General features: G+C 50.9%; 1 protein-coding gene across 2 annotated transcripts in view; it reads right to left on the bottom strand.

Annotated features, from left to right (window-relative positions):
• Window positions 1-119: 119 nt before the first annotated feature.
• The window catches only part of LOC134006790 (retinoic acid receptor beta-like), a 73,281-nt gene continuing 51,021 nt past the window's right edge, over window positions 120-22,379 (bottom strand). For both annotated transcript variants that reach the window (XM_062445827.1, XM_062445826.1), the window contains 6 exons: window positions 17,943-18,084; window positions 12,424-12,584; window positions 5,666-5,842; window positions 3,506-3,710; window positions 2,234-2,392; window positions 120-2,046 (listed from right to left, as the gene is read on the bottom strand). In XM_062445827.1, coding sequence (XP_062301811.1) covers window positions 1,769-2,046; window positions 2,234-2,392; window positions 3,506-3,710; window positions 5,666-5,842; window positions 12,424-12,584; window positions 17,943-18,084 — 1,122 coding nt within the window. In that variant the 3' untranslated portion in view covers window positions 120-1,768. The remainder of the gene's footprint in view (window positions 2,047-2,233; window positions 2,393-3,505; window positions 3,711-5,665; window positions 5,843-12,423; window positions 12,585-17,942; window positions 18,085-22,379) is intronic.

Below are 22,379 nucleotides of genomic sequence, written 5' to 3' on the forward strand. Positions count from 1 at the left end.
GGTCTGAGACAGCCCACCGGTTAAAAGAAAATGCTTCACTTTGTTTTTAAATGCGGTAAAGTTGTCGCAATACAACGGTGGGTCACAATGACTGATGGGTCAGAATGACCCGAAGATAACACAAGGGTTAAGAGGTTCTGTTTCTAAAAATTGAGATTTCTAGTTGGGGGTTTAAAACTCTTTGTGTTAAATATAATCTGTGACTTGGTCTCTGGAGAAAAGCAGCTTTTCTATTATATCATTATCAAGAGGACAATTGTGGTCAGTGCGAGGCGTTAAGTGGAGTCCCCCGACCCCTGAGATAAAAGGCCCAGTCGGATCTACTTTCCTAAGGGGAGGCAGCGTGCCTGCCATACTGCACTGTGCTCAGAGGCGGAGGGATATCAGAAATCTCCTTAGCATCACTGTGGTGAGTCTTGAGAAGCAAGGCAAAAAATATCACACTGCTTGTAGTGGATTGGTGGATCTTTCCCAATCTACTGGGAGAGATAACATTAGTGTACAATCTTCCCGACAAAGCGGTTCGGTCATGAATATGTATTAAGGATTGCAATGTCCCGCGTTCAACTGTAAAAAATAAAAAGACACTTATGTAAAGGAGTGATAGAAGTTCTAGACATACAGCTCCGTCTGAAGGTATGTCCTAGAGCCCATGTGCGCTTTGCGTTACCCAGTTGCTTGTAGAAGCTTTCAGCCACAGATACACCTTCATTACACTGAACCTGCCTGGCCTATTGAAGTAGCACATAGGGGAGAATTCATTTCCCCACATCAATTCAGTCTTAGGAGACCTCACTGAGCAAGCTGCGGTCATTTCCACCTAAACCGACTCCACCGAGTTTAATCTTTGGATTAAAACATTCTTAATCCGGTGATGTAATTTTCGGCGAGGTGGATTTTTTTAAGAACTACTGTTTATTTAGGCCTGAACATTTGTAAAAGGTCAGATTCAGTTTTGCAAGGTTGTATCTATGGCTGTCAGTTGGGCTTCCCTTCTTTGAGGAAACAGCAGAGAAGGTTCTGCTGCTTATGCAGGAGGGAAGCCTTGCATTCTGGCCGTGTGAATGTAGACTCATTCATGTACAAACATGAACAGAAGAGATATATAAAAGACAAAAACAAAAAAGATTTAAATATAGGAACATATAGAAAATATTAGACTTCCATACGGTCTATATGCAAGAACATTCTTTAACAGTTTTAACAGGACTTCCAATTGCCCCTCTTGAAACCTCAATGTATCGCCTCAAACGATAATATTTAAGACAATGAAAAAAGCACCACAAAATTCATCATAAAAAAAGAGGTCTAACCATACAATGGTATGTACAATGTATGCCAACAATATGAAAGATTGAAAGAATGAGAGAGAGAGAGATTAAATCCACTTATCAAACTCCCGAGTCCATCATGCAGGTAGTCATTTACATAGGAGACCTGAGGAGTATCACTGTGTACAGGTGGACGTGAGGGTCAAACCCGCTACCCCCCAGTCCCAGAGACACAATGTCAATAAGAGCTCAGTTCAGGATTTATACACAAAGCACTGGTCCTTCTAGGCCTCTGTGTTGTCTTTTTTTTTTTAGAGAGGGAAAATAAGAGAAAGAGGGAGAGGATAACGCAAGAGTAAGCAAAGGTGAGTTTCCGAGGGCAAGGGAGAGAGGGAGGAGGGTCCACCTTTTCTGGCTGTCTACCTCTTTCTTTTCTGTGCAAAGGAATGTCAGAGAGTCTGGGAGGCCCCTGGGGGGGTGGGGGGGTGGGGGGGTCCCTAGGGTTCCTCACTAGGGGTGGCTGTGGCCTCCTCGCTGTCGGATGACCCAGGTGACTTCGGGGAGGGCTTGGCCCCCTTTTCCTCCTCGTCCTCCTCGTCCGCCTCCTCCTTGGGGCTGGCCTTGTCGGGGCTGGCCTTGCCGGGGCTGTCCTTGCCGTCCTCGGGGCTGGTGCTGCTCTGGCCGTCCTGGCCCTCGGAGTTCTCCAGCATCTCCTGGATGAGCGGTGGCATGGAGCCCGGGATCTCCATCTTCAGCGAGATGACGCGCTCCGCGCCTGCCGGAGCACACATGGAAAACACGTGTCCATCTACTGTAGGTACCAAGTCTCAATCCTCTAAGGGTCCAGGTGGCCACAGTCAGCTCAATGGTCATTCTTACGCATTACTGGATCCATATGCACTGTGTGTGTAGGTAGGGAGGTGCGTGTTCATGTGTGTGCAGAGAGGCGGCGGGCGGGCTACCTTTAGCGCTGATGCTGCGGAGGTCGGTGATCTTCATGAGGGTCTTGGGGAACATGTGGGGCTTGCTGGGCCTCCTCTTCCTCACGTAGATCTTCAGGGCCTCCAGCAGAGGCTCCTGCAGCTGGTCCACCTTGGAGGGCTCCTCCAGGTCCTGTCGGTCTGAGGCCACACACAGACACGCACACACCCACACACATCATAGAAGAAATCATTAGAAACTATGATACAAATATATCATAACTGCATGATTTTTTTTTTTTTTTACTGTGAATGTGAGCTTGTTAGAAACCAAAAAAATCAAGCACGTTATTAATAACCTGGGTGGTTTTATTCCTGATGCCTGAAGTGCCTCTCATGACCAAAGGGTGGCACTGTCTGTGCGTGCATGTGCACATACGTGTGGGTGTGTGCACGTGTGGACATTTATGTGTCTGTACAACTCATCAGCTCGTGCTGTTGCAGACCCTGGCTCCTCCCAGCCACAGAGTGGGATTCCAGGGGGAGTCAGAGAGCTACGCTCTCCTGGATTACGCAAGAGCATGTAATATTTGGCAAGGCTCTGGGGATTCATGCCTCGGAATGGAAACTTAGCCCTGATGCACCAGTGACACGCCTCGTAGAGACAGAGGAATGGAGGTGGTGATGGAGGGTGGGGGAGCTATATTAATCTGCACTGGCTCTGATGAGTTGCTTATGCCTTTGGGTATCCTTGAGAAACATTCAGAAGAAGAAGAAAAAAAAAAAAGATTCATTTCCTGTGAGAGGAGCAGGAAAACAACATACTTTTATACGCAGGGACGCTAAGATACACACACACACACACACCACCTTCTCACACACCACATCTCAAACACACCACATCTCACACCCCTTCTCACACACAGATCATGTCTCACACACACCTTGTCAGCTCCTACACGTCACACACACATCGTGTCTCATAGAGAGTGACCTTAGTTTGACCGGAATCCAGACTCCTCCCTCCAGGTTTCACAATGGTTCTTATCTGCTTTCCTTACAAGTCCTTCTTTACTGAATAGCTCCTTGGTATACACTTGTTTAAGACTGTATTACTATAAGCCCTGTGTGTATAATAAAATCATGGTTCTCGTGTGTGTGAGTACATTTAAAGCTGAAGTGTTGAAGTGAACCAGCAGACTGCCCTTCATATTCACTGTCAGGCACAGCTGTTCCAAACATCTATTCAAACTTCTACTTCTATTCTCTTTAACCCCCCCCCCCCCCCCCCGCAAAGTGCCCGCCGGTGCCCACCTCCGGAGATGAGACAGATGGCGCTGAGGAGGCCCGTCTCCGTGTCGTCCATCTCGATGGGCAGCAGCTGGTTGGCGAAGGTGAACACCAGGTCTGTGAGAGGGCCGAAGCCGGCGTTGTGCATCTGGGTCCGGTTGAGGGTCAGCCCGTCTGAGAAGGTCATGGTGTCCTGGTCCGGGGTGTAGCGCGTGCAGATGCGCAGGATCTGCCAGGTGGGAGAAGGAGGAGGGCTGAGAGTGGGTCTTTCGGGAAGGCAAGTGGAAGACAAACGCTGCCACTGTCAAATCTGGATCCTGAACACAAAACAACCTGTGGAGGAAGTTTGAAGAGAAGTGCTGCCCACTGGTACACGTCCAAGTCACCTTTGAGTTATCATTTGTTTCCTAGTTTGTGTCTGTGAGAAGGAGAAAGAGACAGTCTAATGAAGAGGCAACCGGTGGATGTGATGCCTATAGCGCTCTTTGAAGCCAGTTGAGTGGGCTGGCGCTGACAGTGAGTGGCAGGCGCGTCCGCAACATGAAACAGAATAATACATGACTGTTGGCGGTGACTCACACCGGCTGGCCAGGCCCGGCGTAGCACACACACACACACACAACAGCACATTAGCACACACACACACACATACACACGTTTGATCCTCCCTCTCACAACTTAAATCCAGCACCGCAGCACAATAGGCCGGCCATGCCCTTCACTATACAATTCTGTCAGTGTGTGTCTGTCAGAGTCATCTCTGCAGGTCTTCAACTTCTCACCTTGGTGCTTCCGAGAGTTCAACTCCAGTGGCTTGTCACTTTTGACAATACCACATCAGCACTACAAATACAACTACTATTACAGAAAATCCCCATATCTAATCATAGAGCATACCTAGATTATCGTCCATGCATACACATACATGCACACACACACACACACACACGCAGAGAGAGATAATAACAGGCCCTGTTTTCTCTGATTCATAGCTTTGTCATCCAGGCCTGTGTGCTTTAATAAGTCCGGAAAGTGATACCATCAGAGGACAAAGCCCAAAACCACAGCAGCTCAAAACAAATACCTAGAAACGGAGAGAGGGACAAGAAAAGAAGGGGAGAGTGAGAGCGAGAAGAGAAGGAGATTATATATATAGAGAGAGAGAGATAGAGAAAGGGGAGAGAAAGAAAGAGATAGGACACAAAACAAGATAAGGGAAGGGCCTTCTCAGGTCAGCCAGAGTGCTGGGGGTCCCAGCTATGAGGAGTGGAGCAGGTCAGGACACACCGACTGGGCTCCGGAGATAAGTGCACATGATGTGGGCTTGAGACAGGGCACTGGGGGGATCGCCCATGGAGGTGGAGACAATCCTGGTCCTGCTCCACCCCTCTCTCTGTCTCTCTCGGTGTGTCTCTCTCTCCCTTTCTCTCTCTCTCTCTCTCCCTGAGAAGGGCTAATCAAATCACTGCCTCTCCTGGGTCTGGAAACTTTGCTACAGCTCTGCATGGATGAGATCCCAGAGAGAGAGAGAGAGAGAGAGAGAGAGAGAGAGAGGAGAGATGGGGAAAAAGAGAGGGAGAGAGAGAAGCAGGGAGAGAGATGGTGGGCATGGGGAGAGGGGGAGGTAGGAAAGGAGGGAGGGTGGAGGAAGAGAAACAGCCGCTTCTCTTTTCCGTCTCATTACCGGGACTACATTAGTAAGTCGCTTCGCTCCTCAACAACACCCAAACATACAAACAAACAGACGCTCAGCTGCCGGCAGTTCATTAACTACTGTACTCCCTACTCCAACAAAACACACCCTGTTTCAGACAGAAATTATACAGAAACAAGAAGAACTATACTCAGTCCATCCCAAACCAAGTTAAAAGCTGAGAAATGTCCCAGAGTCAGTGATCTGTTCACAGATGGCTACGTAAAGATCAATTAATCTACACAAGGATCGACCGCAGGGATCAATTGACCCAATCTCCCATTGGCTGGCTGAGAGAGACGTCCAATAAGATCCAAGATAGGTGGATCTGAGGTGAAGCCAATTCCCGTCAGGTTTGAGCTTATTGACTGTCTAACTGCTGAAGTGCACAAATGCTTTTAAAAGAGATTCGAACACACTAAACATGACGGAGGACTGAATTAGACGTCATTTACAACAGAGATAATTGTGATCAAGTGTTGTCCACCCACCAGAATGTCCAGGCAAGCAGCTTTGAGCAGCGTGATCTGGTCAGCGATGGTCAGACCGGTGAAGCCAGGCACTCGTTTGGCAAACTCCACGATTTTGATAATGCACTTGGTGGCCAGCTCACTGAACTTGTCCCAGAGGCCCAGGTCCAGCCGCACACGGTGGTCTGCACTCGAGTTCTGTAACAGACACATACACACACACGCATGCATTCGCACACACAGACAGAAAGGGGAGAGAGATTTTGTTAGGCGAAGGGGCGGGTGGTGGCATCAGACACTGAGAGCTGCTAATGATCCCCCTCACCCACACACTCCCCCACCCCCCTGCTCCATATGTGTCAAACTTATATAAAGAATACCAGCTCCAGAAGACTGCAGCTGGGGAGCACTGTGGAAATAGTTAGTGTAAATACACTGAGCACAGCACAGCAGAAGAGGCTGTGAGGCTGGGCTGGGGCTGGCTGCGGTAATGAGTGATTTTGAGTGGGATGTCTCCGCCATGATAGGAATCAGCACTGGAGTTGTGACAGGTAGCACTGAGGGCTTTGAAGTGAAAGGCACCATTAAAAGAGCCAAACTCTGTATGGGCCAGACCCTATGCAAACTCAGACAGGAAGAGATGGAGGGAGAGGGGGGGGGGCATGAGAGGGAGACATAAACAGAGAGAGGGGAGAGATATATGATTGAAAGAGAGGAGGGGGAGGAGAAAGAGGCTCTGTGGAGAATGAGAGAAGCAAGACAAAGTTGGAGGAAGAGAGTGAGAGAGAGAGAGTGAGAGAGAGAGAGAGAGAGAGAGAGAGAAGGCTCAACAGGCCCAAAAATACCATAGCGTGTGTCTCAGGAGAGGTGAAATGTGGGTGGGTAAACATCTCACTCCATGCCCTTGTTATAAAGTTGTTCAAAAGACTCCAGAAGTTCCGCCGTCCGGACGTGACAGCAACTCCCACTTTACATTCCAGGAGGATTTCGGTCTCTCCCACGTATTGACAGTCAGATCATCTCTAAATACGGTATTAATATTCACAGTTATTCTTCAGGCCACCATCATCAGCAGTTTGTCTTTGGTGAAAGCGAGCGGCATTAGAAGGCCAGGGAAAGTCCAAACTCAGCAGACGAGATGAAAAAAAACCCTGAGCAGATCTGTGGAACCAGGGGAGGATGGACAGAATGTGGGAACGAGAGATGAGAGAGGCTTGGCGTCAGAGATAAGCGAGAGATTCAGTCGGGGGGAGAGAAAGACACAGGGAGGGACGGAGGGAGAGGAGAGAAATAGAAGAAAGACAAGAGAGGAAAGACAAAAGAGGCAAAGCGGGAGCGAGAGAGCATCATATGGGGAACTGGCTCCATTATGCCGGGACTGTGTGACTCATGGTGCTCTGGATCTGGGGCTGTCGGCTCAGCAAGCCTGTGGATGGAGCAGCTGATGAGCGTTTGTTTGTTTTCCGTTAGTTTACATGAAATGGCCCATCTGTTCAGGCTGACTGGGCCTCGCCATGTGTTCATAGCAAGGGCACACACGTACTCTCTCTCTCTCTCCCTCTCTTCCTCTGTCCATTCCTCGCTCTCTCCCTCTACCTCTGTCTATCACTCTCTCTTTCTCTTTCTCTCTCTCTCTCTCTCTCTCTCTCTCTCTCTCTCTCTCTCTCTCTCTCTCTCCCTGTCTCTCTCTCTCCTTCCCTCCACAACATGCACACAGGCAATCACACACAGGCTGTGTTAAGACCTGCTACTCTTGTTAGCCCCAATGGGGGAACAGAAATAAATATGTATGCGTTTGCATGTGTTTGGTTGATAACGGTTTATACTGGATTGCCTCCGCTAAACAGGGACATATATGGTAACGAGGGCCACAGGACAACGCAGGCTGAAATATGTTTCTCTGTTCTGTCCCCCAGCCGGGGCACCGTCAGCTGCAGGTCAAAGAAAACGGAGGCACACCATTTCCCTTTGACGTCTGACAAATACAAATTCCTGGATGTGAGCCCTGCCATTTCTTCTCCAGCTGACTGTCTCTAGTCAGAGAAACAGAGACATATTCACCCGGTCACCGGCTCTTTATAGTCTGAAGAGCTTGAAGAGAGCATCTCCCTCAAGCACAACACAGCTCATTGTAATGGCCGCCCATATAGACGGCCCATTGTGCTCCGCGCAGCATCCATCCCCTGGGGCTGTTAGCGCCAGCGGTTAGCCGTTAGCAGGGAGCCTGGACACTGGAGAAAACAATCCATTGTCTGAGAGAGAGAGAGAGAGAGAGAGAGAGAGAGAGAGAGAGAGAGAGAGAGAGAGAGAGAGAGAGAGAGAGAGAGAGAGAGAGAGAGAGAGAGAGAGAGAGAGAGAGAGAGAGAGAGAGAGAGAGAGAGAGAGAGAGACAGAGATTGGAAGATAGACAGAGACGCGGAGCGAGAGATCACTAAATATGATCTGGGGTTAAGTGAGAGGCGCATTAGGGCTGAGCTTAAATCACTGGCAACGAGCAGCAGCAGCCACTGCGCCGCTGCGGACGCCCATTCTCCTGACAGACGCCTCCTGTGATGGGGGAGAGGTGGCGATGGAGGGGGAGAGGGAGGGGGAGGGGAGAGGAGGGGAGGTGTGCGTGCGTTGGGGGGCTGTGATATTAAAGTCACTCGTCTTGTGTCTCCCCTGGGCGGAGGGAGGGAAGGAGAGAGAGGAGGAGGTAGGGAGGGGGGAAGTTTCACTGTTATCCCTCCCTCCCCCACCCTACCACCCACCCCCACCTTCCAATCTCAGTCAATTACCCGAGTCCCATAATTCAATAGAGTGAAACAAGGAAGTGGCCGGGGAATTCTAATTTCATTTAAGAGCATTTATCCAAACAAATTAGACAAGTTGCAACATTATAAAATAAGCTGCCAGTGTAGAAACGAGAGCAGCTTAGTTCATCACCAGGGTGCTATGGCTTGGTGTGTGGACATGCAGAGAAAGAGAGAGAGAGACAGAGATAGAAGGGTATACAGAGAGATAGACAGAGAGAGAGAAAGGGTGAGAGAGAGAGAGAGAGAGAGAGAGAGAGAGAAAGAGAGAGGGAGAGAGAGAGAGAGAGAAAACAAACACACCAATATGCTACCTGTGACGAATGATGACAGCAGAGTATGGCTCTAATATAGCTAATATCCAGCGGCTCATCCACACAGCAGACACCTCCTTGAGGCGAGGGCCACAAATCCCTTATGTTATATTTTGTCTTTTAAACTGCCAGGGTCGTTCTTCATCATCATCACTGTCAATGAAGCGTTATTCATTGTCAAACTAAGCCCTCTCACTCACCCGCCTATCTCCCCTCACCCAGCAATGAACTCCTAAATCACTGCAGACTAGGATTTGAATATTTCACCGCATAATTGGAGCTTTAACCTAATCTAGGGGCGAGTGCGCTCCTCTTCTGTTTCCTGTGCGGAGGACTCAAAAGGCAAGTCAGGAACCAATTGCTTGTAATAATGAGGAACTTCTCACAGTCTGTGAGCAAGCATAATTACCACTGATCCAGATTAAGGCTTTATCAGGGGGGGACTACTGCCAGTCTAGCTGCTAGCACACATTGGCTCCTGTCAGGACTGGGGCTTCCTTTGTGCAAATATATTTACTCTTGGTTACGATCTCCAACTCAAAGACTCTATTAGTTGAAATGAGGGTCTGACTGGTGAGATGGTGGTGAGGTGAGACAAGCTGTTTGTTGCTCACATCAAATTCCAAAAGGAGATGTTATTATCTGAACACACGATAAACCCCCCCTAGAATTGTGCAAATATTTACTACCTCGATTTAGCTTCGCTTCAATTTCAATACAATCTGGCTATCTAGCTTGAAATAAATGAACTGAGAAAATAACTGAGAAAATCACAGAAAAAAAAGGAACATTTCCAGGGAGGTTTCTTATTTATACAGTTGGACTGTTTAAAACCGCACACAGCCCTTGCAAAGGCTACATGCCTGACATCTGTCATGAGACTTGTTTAATCCTGCAGACAAGGGGAGGTTCGTGGAGTGTGTGTGTGTGTGCCTGCGTGTGTGTACCACATTATTACTAACACACATCTCCCCGTCCATACTCCAAAGTATTCCCGACAATACACTCTTTGTGTCAATCACTGCTACCTCACGTTGAGCGCTATCTATATGCAAAAACTAAAAACAAACAGATTAGACTGTCAGCTCTGCACAAGTCTGCCATGCCTACCTGTCAATCGCAAGCTCTGCTATCTCCACCTGCTATCAAGCTGTCAATCACACTCCATTTCCTGACTATTTACCTGTCAAAGCCTCCCAAAACACTGCCCCGCAAAGTTATGCAGCATGGCAGTCCATCTCCATGTCAGTCTACCCTGCCGTGGGCAAGTACATGTCTGACACAGGTATTTGCTCCAGAGGGTTTTCGCTCGTGTTTTTTCGTCGATCTTTCACATCGTCAAGGACCCCTCCCAGCGCAGGAAAGCTGTTACAGCTACATGTCCTTTCCCATCCTGTCCAATGATACCAAGGTTAGCCAGGGAAGGCAGCTCGACCATATGAATGTAGAGTGGTATCAGTCAGAGGTGCCAGGCCTTGTCTGAGGCCATGTCCTTGTAGAAAACTTGGTTTGAGGCTGTCTCACTGTAGATAACCTGTTCTGAGGCGAGCTCACTGTTGACAACCTGATCTGAGGCCATCCCACGTCGGAGAGACAGACATGCGTGCACCCTGCCTGACGTGCACCCTGCCTGATGTGCACCCTGCCTGACGGGCACCCTGCCTGACGTGCACCCTGCCTGACGTGCACCCTGCCTGACGGGAACCCTGCCTGACGGGAACCCTGCCTGACGTGCACCCTGCCTGACGGGAACCCTGCCTGACGGGAACCCTGCCTGACGTGCACCCTGCCTGACGTGCACCCTGCCTGACGTGCACCCTGCCTGACGGGAACCCTGCCTGACGGGCACCCTGCCTGACGTGCACACTGCCTGACGGGCACCCTGCCTGACGGGCACCCTGCCTGACGTGCACCCTGCCTGACGTGCACCCTGCCTGACGGGCACCCTGCCTGACGGGCACCCTGCCTGACGTGCACCCTGCCTGACGGGCACCCTGCCTGACGGGCACCCTGCCTGACGGGCACCCTGCCTGACGTGCACCCTGCCTGACGGGCACCCTGCCTGACGGGCACCCTGCCTGACGGGCACCCTGCCTGACGTGCACCCTGCCTGACGGGAACCCTGCCTGACGGGAACCCTGCCTGACGTGCACCCTGCCTGACGGGAACCCTGCCTGACGTGCACCCTGCCTGACGGGCACCCTGCCTGACGTGCACCCTGCCTGACGTGCACCCTGCCTGACGTGCACCCTGCCTGACGGGAACCCTGCCTGACGTGCACCCTGCCTGACGTGCACCCTGCCTGACGTGCACCCTGCCTGACGGGAACCCTGCCTGACGGGCACCCTGCCTGACGGGAACCCTGCCTGACGGGAACCCTGCCTGACGGGAACCCTGCCTGACGGGCACCCTGCCTGACGTGCACCCTGCCTGACGGGAACCCTGCCTGACGGGCACCCTGCCTGACGGGCACCCTGCCTGACGTGCACCCTGCCTGACGGGAACCCTGCCTGACGGGCACCCTGCCTGACGTGCACCCTGCCTGACGGGCACCCTGCCTGACGCCAGTCATTTCCAAATCAACGATGACGCCTGCTGAAAAAGGGAAGGAGGACAAAGTCTTTAGAGCGACAGGGGTTTGCAGTGATCAACTAAGCCCCGGCTCCCGTCAACACCTCCCACTGCCTTTGATACCGACGCAGCGGAGGCAGATCATGACGCAAGCTGGATGGATCAGCCTGCAAGTATTCCACTTTTCCGAGGCTGGCGGGATGGGAGGAGTCTCTGGGGCTGGCGTGATGGCTCGCGCTCCTGTGAAGGCACACCCACCCGGGCGCTGACACTTCCCCGGGGGTTCATGTTTGATGTCTTTGCTCTCCCGCACGCAGTCGCCCTCTCATGTCGCTTCTTCTTAATGTGTTGCAACATGTGAAACACAGGCGTAAACAAACTGAGCCAGCCCAGAGTGTGATCTTTAGCAGACTGTCTGAGTCTGTATCCTCATGGTGGACATGCTGTGCATCGTGACTCTGTTTGATTCTGAGGTCCTGTCGAGGTTCACGCTGTAGATGTTTCGGGGAGTAGCTCAGTGCTAAAGGCTGCTTGAATGCCTGTAGGGGCACTGTTTCAAATATGGATGGTTCAGATCAGCTTGCTAGGATGTCTGATTTCAGTTTTCCCTCAAAATCGGTGATCACATGAATGGGGGTGTGAAGGAGTGAAAACGTGGAGTTCGATATTGAGGATTTGCTGCGATGCGGTCTCATAATTGAGTGCCCCACCTGTATTAAGGGGGGATTTGGAATACAGTAGATGACATTGATTATCTGTGCAGTCTCCAGTCAGAGTTACTCTAGCGGGCAGGAATCCAACAAATACACATTCTGCCGTCAGAGGGGTCAGAGGGGTCAAAAGGAGGTTGTTGAGTTGGGTTGAGTGGTCTGATCAGGTATCAGGAGACTTCCACGTGATCGTACGCCAATAATTCAATCAGGTCTGAAGCTCATTAACTGAATCCCTGCATACAAAGCATTCAGTGTCCACAGTGTTTACTGGAGGGTAATCTGTTGTGTCGTGTGTTAGCATGTACGTGTGGGTATGTACCTGCAAGGTGCGTGCACAGATGCATGTGTTTGCGTGTGTGAGAGTGTGTGTTCCATGGCCGAGGTCTCACCGTGGTGTATTTGCCCAGCTGACAGAGAGAAGGAAAGGTCTCCTGGTGAGCCTTGCGGATCTTCTCTATGATGGTCTCCAGCTCGGCTGTCATCTCGTAGCTCTCTGCCAGCTCCGGCTTGGGGCTCTCCTTCTTCTTCTTGTTCCTGTCGTTCCGAACGGCTGGGGGAGGAAGAGAAGAAGAAAGAAGGGTGTTATATGTCAACAATGTCTCAGAATTCTCAAGGAAAAACCCATCTCACATGGGTACATGGACTGGTCTCATGTCAGGGCTAATATCAGTGTCTGCAGACAGCCATTGGAACAATTTAGACCGTTTTTCACTTGTGTGGTCTGAAAACTTTCACTGACTTGCCCTTGAAGTACATTGTCAAGGATACCTTGAGTGCCTATGTCTATTAAATGTCTATTCAATAGGATTCACATCATGAGATACTCTATTCAATTCTATTCACATGAAGGCCATGGGAAAACATCCTCAGTTCAAACACGTCAGACAAATGATACATTAGAACTCAACTAAAGGCTTGAATTAGAGACAACAAATAAAGGACACATTCAGCCCCAGACAAACACACACAGCAGACATTCCATGGTGGGACAGCCCGAAGCAATGAGGTATGGGTCAGGGCACAACCAAAGACCCAAAAGTCCTCTGGTACTCCACAGAAACCCCCCTCAGAGGAACTCCCCCCGTTCCTCAGAGACGGGCCGAGGGTAACCCGGTCCTTTGGGCTCCGGAACTGACAGAGTGCCATCGCTACATTGAAGGCCTGTGATCAGCCCCAGTCACCCCCGTAAGATCCGCTGGGGGCCGCTGACGGTGCCACGACCCCCCAAGGGAGCTCCTCGCAGCCAGGGTACACAAGACAACAAGCGCATCTTCCTCTGCCCTAGTTTACAACCAACAACCCTTTCATATTCACAGAACAAAGCTGGCGTGCAGAACCTTAAAAGAAGATGAAATAAAACTACGTATCGAGAAATATATTCATGAGCGCTTTTATAAGCACTGGCCTAGATACAGAATAGGAAAAATGTAAGAACTTTATAAAAGGGTGTGATGCCTCTGGAGTAGGCCTTTGAAGGCACAACCAGGATAATCCCGTTTGGATAACCTCCTCCCATAAAAAGCCTGAGAAGGTCAAACTGTAGAAATAAACACAATATACATACAATACCACTGACAATGTGCACAGACTTCCTAGACCACAACATCCACATGAGGACTTAGCCTAGGTGCGCCACCAGGAGTTTATTGTCTCTGCATATGGCTCCACAGTCGGAACAGTGAATCCTGTCCACTGTTCTGTCAGTAGCCTTTATAAGCATTTAATCCCCCGCAACTGTCAACTCAATCACCCTAATGGCTAGGTGGATAGGGTCTTTATGGAAGGCAAGGAAGGCGTGTGTTTTGGTTGACAGGGTGGGTGTGGGGTACCTCCACGTGGATTAGTGTCACTGTGGAAGGGCAGTGACATCACCACTCTGGCGATTAAACAATCCATATTGTATCTTGACCTAGATGTGTCAGGCCTATATGTGGATCCTGTGTAAATAACTGACCCTGAATGAGAAGCTGTGATCCGTGCGTAAGGTCGTTTAAACGAAGCCGCGATGATAGTGATTCAACTAATGACTCCGCCAGGACCCAAGCGGTGGGAGGGATTCGAGAGCACTGTCAGGGACTCTGACCTCTTTACAGGAGGAGGTGTAAGCACTGCCGACACACACACCTACGGTGCGGCACGGAGGAACCACAACACAAACAGCAGAGGAAGAGGGCACAGTCCACAGGGAGCTGTGTGTGTGTCCTGTACGAGGGTATGAGACACAGGCCAGGGCTGATGGCTGTGCTCTATTTGTGCTCGTCTTCCGTAATCCCAGGCTGCCGCGCTGATCGGCCTCGGCAGGGTCTGAGACACAGCAGAAGGTCGCTGAGTGATTCACGTCGGAGCCAGTAAACTACTGAAGGACGACCGCTCCGGGCCTCTGGGGGGGGGGGGGGTACAAACCACTTACATCTCTTGAGGACGCCATCTGTTTTGGCCTGTGTGGACCTCGTTTGAGAAGATAACCATAGCGAAATAATACACGAGGACGCATAAGCCTTATTTTGGGATCCCGCAGGGCCACAGATGAATGTGGAGCGCTGGGTTCACCTTCCAATGAACAGTGCATGGCCCAGTGCTGCCAGGCTGGGGGGAGGAGGAGGCCTGGCTAAGCAGACTTCCTCTGGCTGGTAGAGCGGGCCTCCGTCCAGCCTCTCCTGGGCTCGCTGGGAGGGATGAGCTGCTGGAGGACGTGGGTCACTGGCGTCAGCGCTAAAGGCCGGTGATCACGGTGTAGGGGCTAAGCTGGAAACTGTGACTGATCCCCTTGCCTTGTACACACACACACACAGCTAAAACACACGCAAAAGGACAAACACACATACACACAGATAAACATACACACACACACAGACAAACACACAGCTTCACACAGATGGCAAGGGGGGATGTACATGTGTTGGGGAAGGGGGGGGGGGGCGTCATCTGTCAGGATGGGGTACACACTATGCCTGGCTAGCTGGATAGAAGGCTGGGTGCTGGATGGTGGCTCAGGAGGCTAGTGAGCCGGGAGACATGATTCAGAGAGAGAGAGAGAGACAGAGAGAGAGAGAGAGAGAGAGAGAGAGAGAGAGAGAGAGAGAGAGAGAGAGAGAGAGAGAGAGAGAGAGAGAGAGAGAGAGAAGCGAGAGGGACGTGACGGCCACACGTCCCCCGGGGCACTCCAAGAAAATGAGTGTCACTGCCAGCAGACACATCTAAATGATGCATCGGACAAGAGGCCATGAAAATAGATGGCGTTTTAATTCCCAGAGACGGACAGGGGGGGGGGATCTTATCTTGATGACTTTCTACCCGGGTTAGGGTTAGGGTTTTTTTTTACCCTCTCTTCTCAATTTGAATTTGCACGAAATGATTTGTGTTTGCACGGGGTTTTCTCAACGCGAATCAATCCATTCAGAACACAAACACCCTCGAGGTGTCAAGTGTTGCTGTGGAGGGCCGTCGAGCTCTGCTCCGAGTGGCCGTTTAAAGACGACACTCGAGTCCGTCGCCGCCGCTCTCAGCGGCAGGCATTTCGGGGACACTCTTTATTGAGAAATGTAGAACCCCCGTCTCCCCCGTCTCCCCCCACGCACTCTCCCTCCCCCTCTCTCTCCCTGGCCATTGTGGAGTATCCTCCAGACACTTTACTGGTCTGCTGATTCTCCGGCGATTGCGGGGATGACGATGGATGCTCGGGAAGGGAAACTCTGCAGCAGACGGCGTGGATGGTGGCGGACGTCGTTTCCCCGAGGCTGCGAAGGCCGGCCATCTGTGCTCGGCGCTCTCCGACAGATGCACCAGTAAATAAACACGATATTTCTGAATGGCGTGCGTTCCAGCAGAAGCCGAGTGTCAATAACACATTGTGTGACTGCCAGGTGTGTCTCGTGAAACGATGCATAATTCTCTGGTGCCGGCCGTGGAGAGGGTTTAACCTAATGGCCCTGTCGGGATGGCTGTCAGACGGGACACCTGCACTCTGACAAGATGACCTTGCGGCGGGAGAGTGATACTGATACAACTAGCCGTGGTGAGCTGGCTCCCAACCAGACGACTGGCTCTGGTCAGAGGACAGCGGTGCGCGTGGTGTAAATGCATATATTTTTGTGTGCGTGTGTAAATGCATGCATGCGGGTGTGTGTGAGCTAGAAATAGAGAGAAAGAGAGATTGTGTGTGTGTGACAAAAAGAGTGAGAGAGAATGTGAGCGTGCGTGTGTGTGTGTGTCAGACACCAGTCAGAGAGCCGAGAGATCAGCAGTCCTTCGGTCTTCCTGAGGCCTGCCTGTGATGTCAGAGAGCAGGGGACGGAGCAGAACAGCGCACAGCAGAGCAGGGTCCTGCCTGTGATGTCAGAGAGCAGGGGACGGAGCAGAACAGTGTACAGCAGAGCAGGGTCCTGCCTGTGATGACAGCTCTCCTGTCCCCCTCTGGCATCCCACACTGGGCTGGCGCCAGTCCACAGAGCACAGCAGAAGCCGACACACAGATGAGTCAGGCCAGATGCCTGGAGCTTTGTCTTGCCTTTACAGTCCCCTCCTCACACACACACACACACACACACAGACACATACAGACAGCCACCCTCCTTCACAGTTTCAGCAGATACATTCTGGATCATATCAGATCTCATGAGGCTCAGGGCCTCATGGCCACGTATGAGAGAGATGATAGGAATAGATAATGGAGCAGCTGGACACACACACACACCTAACACACACACACCTAAGACACACACACACCTAACACACAATTCGTTCCTTTGTTTTCAGGAGTAGTTATCTGCAGATATCTGCACATGACAACCCATCAGCAGCCCTGCAGAGCATTCCATTCCCTCTTCTTACAGAAGGTTGGAGAAGTTAGGGACACAACATAATGACCCCCCACCCGTGACGGGAGGCTCTCTAGCTCACAGCCCAGTGGGGGTCGGGAGGGGGGGGGGGGGGGGTCGAGGGGTATTAAGACATCACCTCCTATGTTCTGCTTTTACCAGTGGGGGAGAGGAGAAGAAAAAGAACAGCAACAAAAGGAAATAAATGGTTTCTGGCCTCGGGCCTAATGGAGTGTGAAGTGGACCTGGGCGATAACTGCTGATGCAATCAAAAGGCGCCAATAACCTGTGAAATGCAAACTGTTCCTGTGGCTAACAATGGAATGGAGCAACATGAGCATTTTTGACATTAGCAAGTGACTCCTGCTCTGGAGAGAAATGGAACATTCTATTCTCATAATGCTGTGTTTCGAGGACAGCCCTTGCAGTTTGTACACAAGAGGCCACTATGTTCTATGATGGCAAGATACTGTATTAGATTTTTCAAAATGCTGCCCTAAGCAAAACAAATATTATACTTAAAGTATACTTGCAAAGTATAAGTACAAACAAGTTCTTACATTGTCATGAAGTATGTGAATATACAAAATCAGTACATTTGTGTAAAAAAATAGAAATATAATTAAAACTCATTTGACACATTTTAATTAGATTTCAAGAAACCTAAGGGCCCAGCTTGGGAGCCTTTCCTCTCCAGGTCAGCTCTAGAAAGGGTCTTCATTAACGGTTCTGAGTTTACTCTGAGGATAATCATATACACTGTGTTGGGTCTATATGGGCTTTGTCTCTGAGGGCCAGCACAGAGAAACTGATGAGGGCCAGCGTCTCAAGAGCAATATTCTGTCATCCCACATGGAGACTGTAGAGCATAAAAAACAACACACACACACACACACACACACACAGTCAGTTGACACACCAAGTACATGCCATATCATTAAAAGCAAATGACTTAATCCACAGCCCAAACTGCGTGAGCAGGACACTGGTGGATTGGCCACACTGGAGACAGGCCCCATGTGACTGGGAAAGCGGGGGGCCTAGGAAGCGGTGTGGCTGGGATTAGCGTGGGATTAGGGATTGAGACTCACACTCTTTGGACATTCCCACTGCGAAGCACTTCTGCAGGCGGCAGTACTGACAGCGGTTCCTCGTCACCTTGTTGATGATGCAGTTCTTGTCCCTGTGACACGTGTACACCATGTTCTTCTGGATGCTTCTGCGGAAAAAACCCTTTGAGGGCGAGAGAGAAAAGGGGAGAGTTAGGGAGAGTGACATCGGGGAGGGGTGGAAGGGCAAAGGCTGAACAGGAAGAGAGAGAAAGAGTTATCATTTTCGTTTTTTTTTCTTCCTAGGTCGTCAACGTCCTGATCTCATTTTGCCTGAATATTCTGTAGCTACACCACTTCAAAAGCCCATTTAGTGTATGCCGTCCTAGTAAGCTTGTCAGACTCAATCGTCCTCTATCAGCATGTGAAGGTGTTATGCTAGATGTATTCTGCCTTGTGTCCTGGGTGACGGGGGGGGGGGGGGGGATGCGAGGGTTCTAGCAGCTCTCCATGGAGGAACAACGTCAAAGGAAGGTGGGTTAGGCTACGATGCAGGGTCCTCATGAGAATGGACTGGAACACAGAACACAGGGACACCTAAGTGGATCAGGACCTAGAGAGAGTGGTGCAGTATGGGAGTATGAGTTTCTGTGCTTTGGTTCTGGTGAGTGTGGGGAATAAGGGCTCTGTACTCTCAAGGTGACTTTCAGCCTCTTACAACTCCCTCGCACAGAACTAGAGGACCAAAGCCGTCCAAAGCCATAACTCCTTTTCTCAATTTGTATTATATATATTTTTTTTCTTCTATTTCCAACTTTTACCACAGGCACCTTTTGTATTATTTCAACATTCATCACTCAGGAGTAGTGGTTGGTTCAACCATTGTCAAACACATGATGACTACACATTTATTCTGCTTCCCTCAAGAGACACACAGTGAGTAAATATCTTTTATAGAATGTTCAGAATGATGGCAAGACCAGCCCGTAATCTCATTTACTATTATGAAGTGACTTTCCACGGTACAATAATTTATGACTGTACGGAAGAAGAATTATACAGAATTCACAGCATGCTACACGCTTTTCAGATCAGATTTGGAGTACAAAAAAACTGAACAGGGGTTGTCTGTGAAGTTTCAGCAACACTGAGAAGGACGAAAGATGCTAGGTTAGCAAAGAAAGAGGCAGCTTCTTTTAAGATGTTTCAGTTGTGATTCATTAGATTTTGCTCTGGGGTACTGAGCTATGATCATCCATCATTCAGGCCCTTTGCACATATTTACAGACGTCCATCTCTCTGCCCGAGGAGATCTGTGGAGAGGGTTATTGTGTGTGTGTGTGTGTGTGTGTGTGTGAAGGGGGGGAGGGCTTACATTTCCATTTCCCATATGCGTCTGTGACTGATGGGACCTTGCGTTTTCATTAGAGGAGCAGAGTGCATGATGGGTAACAGATTAGATCACAGGGCTGAAACGGCCGACTCTGGAGCCCATCTGGGCCCTGCGTCTTGCATCCGTCAAACGCAGAACCGCCCCCTCGGCGCCACGGACAACACATCCACCAGCCAATCCCGTCGCAGCCCTGACAGCATGTGACCGTTCCGAGGTCACCTCCCCCAGCTGGGCATCACTCATATTCTTAATAGAGGCCTTTATCCTGGCTGATGTAAGCTGAGCGAATTCTTATACATCCCCTCTTAGCAGTGATTGACGGCCGTTGCCGGGCATCTCTGCATGCTGCCATGCATGGTGCCGTGGTGCATGGCTGCAGCAGCCAAGGCTAGGCAGGCCGTTATCCTGCTCAAACCTGGATGACCAATCAGGAGAGACGCCCAATATCTGGAGGACAGGGCGGACGCCCTTGGAGCTGTGTGTGTGTTGAGTGTGTGTGTGTGTGTGTGTTGAGTGTGTGTGTGTGTGTGTGTGAGATGTGTTCAGGTTGGATGAGGGATCCAAGGACACTGTGGTAGTTTAACCCTGTTCATTTCAGACCAGCTGGCCCAGAAGCAGCGTGTGATTATGTGCATCAAATACATCCAGGTTCCATTTTTTATTAAGTATGTGGGGACACAAAAGACTGCTTGTCAATTAAGAAGCAGATAGACAGAGGGAGAGAGAGACGGAAAGTACAAAGAGAGAGAATTAGAGAACAGACAGAGAGTGAGAGTGATAAAATTAGAGAGAGAGAGAGAGAGAGAGAGGAGAGAGAGAGAGGAGAGAGAGAGAGAGAGAGGGAGAGAGTGTGAGAAAGAGACAGCGAAAGAGGATTGAGTCTTTCTGAAACTATTTCTTAGCAGCAGTCCACTCTAAGACCCTTCATCTATGTGGGGCCTCTAAGGAAAAGCTATCACTGTCTGTGATGACATAGAGCCGCAGATTCTTTATCACATCTGCTCTCTCTCTCTCTCTCTCTCTCTCTCTCTCTCTCTCTGTCTCTCTCACTCTCTCTCTCTCTCTCTCTCTGTCTCTCTCTCTCTCTCTCTCTCTCTCTCTCTCTCTCTCGCCACCCCTCTCCTCCTCTATCTCCATTCCTCTGCTCTCACCATCTTCTCTCCCTCTCTTTATTCCTTCCCCATACTCTCGACTGCAGACCTCCTGTGATATTCTCCTGCTGTGAGCTGCTTGTTTTCTAATTTCCAGCTTGGAACACAGTATCAAAGGACCCCCTTGAGTGGAGCTCTGTGTGTACTTGAGCGTTGGCGATTGGGCCTGTTGGGTTAAATGGAGAATAGAATCCTCAGTTGGCTGTGGGGACACACATGGTTGTCTCCTACCAAGGCTAGCGCTGCCACGACCTGGACAGATCTCACCTGTCTCTGAAACTGTGTGCCCAGATAAGGCCCTGGCAAGATGTAATGTTCAGGGCAAGATCACCTGACACCCTACTATCTCAATCCCCTTGTCCCCCCTTGCCCCCCCCCCCATCGCCATCAACCCTCCACCACCTGCCTCCACCCCCCACAGCCCTACGAGGCCTCCTGGTGTCCTGGGACATGGGCTGATCCACCTGGGAGACAGACAGGGTCACTTCCCCCGGACACTTCCCGTATCCCCCCCCCCACCACCCATCCCCACCCCCCACGCCTGATAAACTGCATCTTATCAGGGATCGTTATCCACCATCTTGTTATCTTAATGGGGGAGGGATAGGGTGTCACCGTGCCGACCGGGGCATCTCAGGCCTTCTCGTTTACAGATTAAAAAACGAAAGTGCCGCTCCCATCAATTATTCAGCCACAACCCAACCACCTTCCCCTCCCTCGTCCTCGCTCCCCTCAACGCTCCACCGCCCCCCTCCCCTCCATCTATCCCCTGCCCCTGCCCCCCCCCACCCCCACCCAACTGTGGCGTTTTGTGTTGCCTGAGCATTCAGTACGGGCAGAGGGGCAGAGCAGCGGATTAGCTTTCGCTCTTAATCGCGGCGGACATCTTATCGCCGTGGTGGAAAGTGGAGAGGACACTGAGACCCCCCAGCCGGGGGAGGGAGGGGGGGAGGTGGGGGGGGGGGGGTCTAGAAAAACGAGCAAGAGAAGGGGGTTGGGCTGGGGTGCAATTTAGCCAGGCTATTACTTACACCTGCAGTTCACTGAGAGGTGAAACACACCAATCAAAGAGGGTGGGGGCATGGGCAAAGGTACGAGAGGGAAAGAGTGAGGGAAGGATGGAGGTTGGGTTACGGGAGCGGAGGGGAAGAGGGTTGCGGTTCACCTTTTGTGTGAGCTGTGTGTTCCTCTGTTGAACATGGAGAGGTGACGACCGAGGCTGGGTACCATTGAAAAGACAGAGTAAATAAGAGAGCAAAAAAGGAGCCCATCCCACACAAAGACCGGCTTTGTTGCCGTGGTGAACGTGAAACCCCAACAGATAACACACACACATAAGAGGTACAGGCCCTGGAGAGCTGCAGTCAAATGGGCCCTGCACAACAGTGAACAAGAGGGATGTGAAGAGCCATCCAGCCAGCCGCCCCCCCCCCCCCCCCGCCCCCCTCCTCCTTTCTCCCACATTTTTCTCTCTCTTTCTCGACTCTCCAATCCGGAAACAAACAGCACCGCAACCCGACCAGTTTTTATCTGCACATCGGAGAGCCTGAAGACCACAGATGGGCCGGCTAAGCGAAGCGAGAGAGAAGGAGGGATGAGGGATACGGTGGGAAGGACGAAAAGGGTAGAGGGCGAGGGAGAGGGCGAGGGACAGCGAGAGTCCGTCAGGGGCTTTTCAAAGGAGCGGGTGACTCACCTCGCCTGTCCTGAATGGAATCAGAGACAGAGAGAGCGAGGGAAAGAGACTGAAAGAGAAAGAAGAAAGACAGGATGGTGGAGAGAATGAAGAGGGCCCCCCCCCCCCGATGGGTTTCGGATCTCCCTCCGACCCACAAACGCTCCACTGTAGCTCCAGTCTTCTTCAGACGGTCTGTCTCCGTTGAGCTCTGAGTTTTCACCTCAGCCACGCAGGGACCTGCGGGTGGGGGGTTGGGG

Source organism: Osmerus eperlanus, chromosome 20 (genome assembly GCF_963692335.1).
Source record: "Osmerus eperlanus chromosome 20, fOsmEpe2.1, whole genome shotgun sequence".
Lineage (NCBI taxonomy): Eukaryota > Metazoa > Chordata > Actinopteri > Osmeriformes > Osmeridae > Osmerus > Osmerus eperlanus.